At 39.6% G+C, this 6,464-nt stretch overlaps 2 protein-coding genes across 4 annotated transcripts in view; one reads left to right on the forward strand and one right to left on the reverse strand.

The window, feature by feature from the left end:
• The window catches only part of LOC122806671 (cytochrome b5 domain-containing protein 1), a 474,473-nt gene extending 473,249 nt beyond the window's left edge, over positions 1-1,224 (reverse strand). The window contains exon 1 of the mRNA XM_044077282.1: positions 1,085-1,224. Coding sequence (XP_043933217.1) covers positions 1,085-1,205 — 121 coding nt within the window. The 5' untranslated portion in view covers positions 1,206-1,224. The remainder of the gene's footprint in view (positions 1-1,084) is intronic.
• Positions 1,225-1,382: 158 nt separating this feature from the next.
• The window catches only part of NAA38 (N-alpha-acetyltransferase 38, NatC auxiliary subunit), a 491,136-nt gene continuing 486,054 nt past the window's right edge, over positions 1,383-6,464 (forward strand). The window contains exon 1 of one of the 3 annotated variants that reach the window (XM_044077284.1): positions 1,383-1,698. In XM_044077284.1, coding sequence (XP_043933219.1) covers positions 1,630-1,698 — 69 coding nt within the window. In that variant the 5' untranslated portion in view covers positions 1,383-1,629. The remainder of the gene's footprint in view (positions 1,699-6,464) is intronic. The other 2 variants (XM_044077285.1, XM_044077283.1) reach the window with 2 other exon arrangements.

Consider the following 6,464-nt stretch of genomic DNA (forward strand, 5'->3'; position numbering starts at 1 on the left):
TTTCAGATTTCATATCCTTCAATTGCAAGGTAACACAAAACCTTTTATTCTAGCAACTTTCTAAGTTTATAAAAGCATTATTTAAAAACTGTTCCTACTGGGGGGCCTTTGCACTCATATTTATTGTACCAAGAGCTTTAGGCAGGGCATTACCAGAGAACACCAGTTATCATGATTTAAATGTTAGGACAGTAGCGAGCATGTACAAAACTATGCACTTGCCCTAACAGTGATCTCCATTATCGCCCAGAAAGGCACAGCAGATGAGAAAGCTAAAAGTGATGAAAATGAAGTGCCTGAAAAGGGATGTACGATGCACACTGTGGGACAGACGAAGAGATGAGTACATAGAACAGCTGCAGAAAAGATCAAAGAGAACAGATTGGTTGTTTGGGCACATGTGCAGAAAAATCAAAATACAACCTGGTGAAGAAGATTTGGTACACACAGGAAGAAGGTAAGGGGAAACAAGGGCATCCAGCAAAGAGGTGGCTGGATTCCGTGAGAGATCTGGGACAATGGGGCACGAACGTCGAAGGCGGGAGTGTGGCAATGAATAGACAGAGATGGCGACAGGTAACACGATACCCGACCCATGTAGAAAAATGGGAAAAAGGAGGTTGATGATGATGTCTGTGACAGCGATTGCAGTTGCAAAAAATAAAATGCCACTAAACTTGCTCATTTACCAGAATTTAGGGTAGCCACCCTTTCAAATGTCCAAAGTGGGACATTTTTGGAAAAGACGTCAGATTTTGCAGGGTGAAACTTACCCATGGCCAGTACAAAGGCCAGAACTTCACTTGTTTTGCCTAAATAAAAGCTTATTCTTATAGCACTTTAGTTGCTTATTCTGTTTCTTATAACATTTAGGTGTTTCAGGCACAGAATAACTGTTTTCTGCAACTATTACATAAAATATACAAAATAATTTTGTCCTAAAATCTCAGGACATTTGCCTTTTTTTTTTTTTTTTTTTTGCAGGGCACAACTGCCCAAAGAGGAACTGTCCCTCACAAAGTGGGACAGGTGGTAACCCTACCAGGATTAAACAAGGATAACTACGTATGGTACCATAACCTACCTGCGTGCTCCTGCAGCAGTGGAGTTAGGTTGTACACCTTCCCCATGTAGGAAACCCAGTTGTCGCTGATGGTATTGTGCAGGGACACTTCAGCAGGGGTAAAGTATTTTGGACGACCCATGCTACTCTTCTCGCCGTCTTGTGTTTTGAATGGTTATTTGTCAGACCAAGCGCGTCTAGTTTCCTTGGAAATCGTTGAGCTTCTCCTCCGCTCCTCGCACGTCGGGGAGACGTCAAGCACGTCTGTTACGATGCTTTTTTTTTAATCTTTCTGTTTTTTGATATTACATTTGCGTGCGACGGCACTTGAACCAGCGTTACCAAATCGCGTGACTCTTATTTCTTTCTTCAGGTGATTTCTCTACAGCTTTTGTGGACAATAATGGGTTTGCAAATCCGTTGCCAAACTAAGAACTTTGCTTTTATATCGCGTGAACAGCAAACTTTTTGATAACTTCTAGTCCCATAATGCACTAAGTCACATGTTAACGTTTCACGCGGTGTAATGGTGTAAATAATGGCTGACAGAGAGTAGACATTCAGGCATGGCATCGTCTACACCGCTGGAAGAAAACGGATACCTAGTACGAAAGAGTAGTTCTGAAGAAAACAAGGTAGTAAAGTTTGTTTGGGGTTCCATTTATTTATTTTTTAGGGGCGGGCAGGTCAGATTCTTGGGTAGGGGATGCGACAGCTTTTACAGTAGTTAAGTTTAGTGATAGGGGTGGGATGTTATTGGACTCTCTTGATTTTGCTTACCTTTCTTAAGAAGTGGTGCGAACACGGAGGATGTTACTGTTATATAGGGGGTGTGGTGGGGGTGGTTATACTGAAACCTAGTATATATCCTCCATACCCAGTAGCAAAGTCCAGCCCGCCTGCACGATGATGTTACATATGTTCCTCAACCTCTTGGTGGAAAAAAGTTGGGCAGAGCCAAATGTATTGGGGGACAATGGCTCAAAAATAGGGACCCACTTAAATATTGTTCTTAGAAAGTTGTTAGATTATCCATGTAGCCAAGTCGTTGGAGTTATGGCCTTATGTACAGTAGGTGCCGGGTTTGAATACATGGAAGGGAAATTAAGCATCTGTTATGGAATCAGGGTTGCCAGACGTCCCTATTTGGGCGGGACTGTCCCGAGATAAGTAGCCTGATCCCGAGTCCTGCCCTGCCGGTTTAAATCCCGGCCAGCCTCCACTTTGTTTGTTTTTTTTTTGATTGACCCGTATACCTGGCATACGGGCCAATCAAAAATTGCTAAACACGGAGCTTCTAGGTTCATAAAACGAAGCTCCGTGTTTGATTGGCCCATATGCCGCATACGGCCAATCAAAATCGCTACGGAGCTTCGTGTTTAATGCGGAACTGCAATGCATTAAACACGGGAAGCTCCGTGTTTATTGCAGGCAGAGTGAGCTCAGTTCTTTAGTTCTTTAATGCGGTCTTCAGTTGCCGCCGAAGACCTTTTTTTTTTTTTTTTTTTTGGTCTTCACTTTGACGTGAGAGACCTTTTTTTTTTTTTTTTTTTTTTTGTCCCTACCTGCGTTGCTGGAAATCTGGCAACCCTGTATGGAATAGACTTCCCATACATGTCAAACAGAGCACCTCACTGGCCGTCTTCAAGAGACTCCAGGGCCATTAGTCTTGTACACACCTATGAACCTATAATAGCTTTTGTGTTATTTGTATATGCATACATTTGTATATGAAGCTTGAAACAAATGTCTCATTATTTAGTAACCAGTCTTCAGCGATTTGCCAGAAAACCACACATTTTTGGAGGGACCGACAACAAATATGAGCTGAAAATCTGCACGATTGAGAGGTATGTATTTACAATATACATAACCAAAACTGCAAAAAATTAATATTTTATTTACTTATTAAACTCTACAGAACTAGGGAAAATAAACTATATACTGGTCCACTTTTAAATATCGAAATTCCACACCTTTGAACCTCTAAATACTGAACCCAGAGGATCGAAGTTTTAGAATTTTGAAAATTGTCAATGGAGATTGACGTATAGTGCGGAACATGAACTTTACCATTCTCTTCACTGGAGTGTGATCTTAGAGTTGGTATATTTAAGAGGCAGGGGTGTAGGGGGGGTTGAAAACCCCCCTGCAAAAATGTGGCTTCTAATATTTTATCGTTTTTGATTTTTTTTTGTTTGTTTTGAGATTCCAAAACTTCGATCCTCTGGGCTTTGGTATTTTAGAGGTTCAAAGTTGTGGAATTTCGATATTTGAAAGCGGACCCATTTATTTATTTTGTTAATTTAATTTTATTATTTATTATTATTTATTTTACATTTGTTAACCGGGATGGTCCGACTGGATACATGTCCTTTTTCAGCGGAGGCCCGGGGAGAAAAGCTCCAACAGAGTTACATTGATAATTAGGTACAGTAAATGAGCTGAAAGAACTTAACAAAAACATAGGCTATTTACATACAAGTACAAGACTGCCATTACTATTTCTGAGATTACTACAAATGTAACATTAATAACATATTAGCAAGGACGGTAGGCAGTATAATGACATAGAGTTAGACAGGATACATATTTCTTTATCACAGTATACAAAGTACTTATCATCTTAGCTAGTTGTTTATGTTTTAGTTAATGGCACAGAGCTAGTCTGGGTTTGAGCAAGGACATAGCCAGTGTGACCTGAAGTGGAGTTTTAGACTGTTTGTTTTTGAATTGACTTAGAGAAGTTGCAAGCGTGATGTTATTTGGGAGAGAGTTCCATATTTTATCAGTGGTCTTGGCAAATAGCGCGTCACCACCTAGGTTGAGAGATTTAGTTGTTTGGACAAGGAGTCTGTTTGCTGAGCGAAGGCAGCTTAGATTGGAGTAGGGAGTCATTACGTTTTTTAGTGCTGGGGTATTCTCAGGTTGTTTAAGGATTTTGAAGGCCTCTATGAGTTGGGACTGGTGAAGAAGGTGTGGGAATTCTATCCATCCAAGCTTTTTCAGGTTAGTACAGTGGTGTGTTCTGTAGGGTAGGCCTGTAACAAACCTGGCAATGTGATTATAGCGGGATGAGAGCTTGGCCAGATCAGATTTGTTAAGGTGAGTGAGGACAGGAGAGGCATATAGTAGGGTAGAGAGAATGTGTGAATGGGCTGTGGCTGCCCTGGCATTCGGGGTAAGGAAGGCTTTAATTCTATATAGGGTCCCAAGTTTCTTGTTGACTGACTTAATGGCTTGGTTGATACGTATATCAAATCTGAGTTTATTGTCAATGTTTACTCCTAATAGCTTTGTATAGGTGTCTGGGGAGATGATGGTTCCATTATTGGATTTTATAGTGAAGTTTTCAGTCGGAGATCTATTGGTTGGGTAGAAGAGAAGTAACTTGGTTTTGTTTGGATTTAAGATCAGGAGATGGTTGGCAAGCCAGTTTTCGGCTTTGGTGAAGCTATGTTGGGTGGTAGTTAGTAGATTTGCAAGAGAGGCATTGGAACATATTATAGTCGAGTCATCTGCATATTGAAGGGATGACTGTTTGGATGTCGTTTATGAAGACTGAAAAGAGGAGAGGTCCTAATATGGAACTTTGAGGAACTCCTATGGTATTTGGTAGTAGGCAGGAGAGCTTGTTTTGCCACATTACTGCTTGTTGTCTCCCAGTGAGGTAAGCTTGAAACCAGTCAAGGGCTGGAGTATCTAGATACAGGGTTTTTAAAGTATATAGAAGTAACTGATGGTTTACCATATCGAAGGCTTTCGATAGGTCCAGGAAGAGAGCGGAGGATATTTTTTATTATTCGTTAAGATTAATGTTTTCAGTAAAAGAGAGGAGGGCAGTGGTTGTACTATGATGGGGTCTGAATCCATGTTGAGAGTCTGTGAGTAGTGTATTTTGGGTTAGATAGAGCATTAGTTGGTTGTGCATGCACTTTTCCATAATTTTGGCAAGTGGTGATAGTATGGCTATAGGTCTATAGTTGGATAGTTCTGTGGATGAACCTCCTTTGTGGAGTGGAATAACATAGGATATTTTCCAAATTGAGGGGATTGAGGCCTCGGTTATGGTTCTGTTAATTAGGATTGAGATAAGGTAGGCTACGACATCTGCAGCAATTTGCAGGTATTCAGCCGGCAGAAGATCGGCTGAAAGGGTGGTTGGCTTCAGTTTTTTCAAAAGGGATCTGATAAAGGATGTGGACACTGGCTGGAAGTTAAAAGAGAGTGGTGAGTCGGGTATAGTGTTTATAGAAGTGTGAGGAGGAGAAAGTTGGTTAGCTAATGACTGGATGGTTTCTGTGAAGAAAGTATTGAATGAATTGGCTATATCTTAATAAATCGTATCAGGGTTATTTTTAAAAACTTTCTCTTCTGGTTTTCAAAGTACCATTTTCGTTTTATGATGAAATAAAAAAAAAATCACAATTGCTGTATGGTTTCTTTGATTATTTTTAAGCATGTGATACTTAAGTAATTGTTCTTGGGTAAAAATATTGTTTGTTGTTTTCATTTTCTAGTTCAGTAGAATGTAACAAGCATTTGTTACATACGGAAACAACAAATACAACATTGTTATACCTGTCTACGAAAAATGAAAACGGTACTTGTTTTCATTTTCCTTGGTTCAGTAGGGTTAAGTGTTTGCTGGTTTCATTTACCGTAGTTCAGTAGGGTGTAACAAGTATTTGCTGTTTTCATTTTCCACATTTCAATAGGTTTTAGCAAGTACAAGGATCTGTTGTTAAGATGTGCTGCCTGCTCAAGCTGTCGGTCACGAAAGGAATACCCAAACCTGAGTGAACCTTGCTAGGGGAGTACTCGATTACACTATAATCCTGACTTTGGTAATAATGCTGAATACTACACTGGGGCATTCTGCGTGTTACCAAGGTAGTAACGCAGTTTTGACAGCTGCATCCTGCCATAATTTTGCCAACATTGAATTTCTGTTAAGGTGAAATATGCTGTTTTTGTAGCACTATCAAGTAAATACAAATAAAATTAGTTTTGTATCAAGTATTCTTAATAAAGCACATGACATTTGGATAGCTGTTATTTTATTTGGTGCCTTATACAGGTGTAGTATGGCTTAATAATAGTAAAGGAAAATAAAGTAAAATCATGTGTCATATTTTGCTGTGTCCCATGTAAAGTTTTCAGTTTCTGGTAAACCAGTAAGGATTATAATTAGTAATTTCAGACAGTTTCATTTTTCCTATTGTTTAGAAAATGCTTGTTGATGCAAAACATTTTGTTCTGTTATCTTTTCAAGTGAATTACAGTAATAGTAAAAATGACTAATTCTGGTTTCTTGTCTCCCTCAATATTTTTGACTTTGCAGCCCGTGTCTGTCAAAGGATACTACCAAGTCTGAGCCATAATGGAGAACCGTATTCAT

Source organism: Protopterus annectens, chromosome 7.part0, assembly GCF_019279795.1.
Source record: "Protopterus annectens isolate FY-2018-M chromosome 7.part0, PAN1.0, whole genome shotgun sequence".
Classification (NCBI taxonomy): Eukaryota; Metazoa; Chordata; order Ceratodontiformes; family Protopteridae; genus Protopterus; species Protopterus annectens.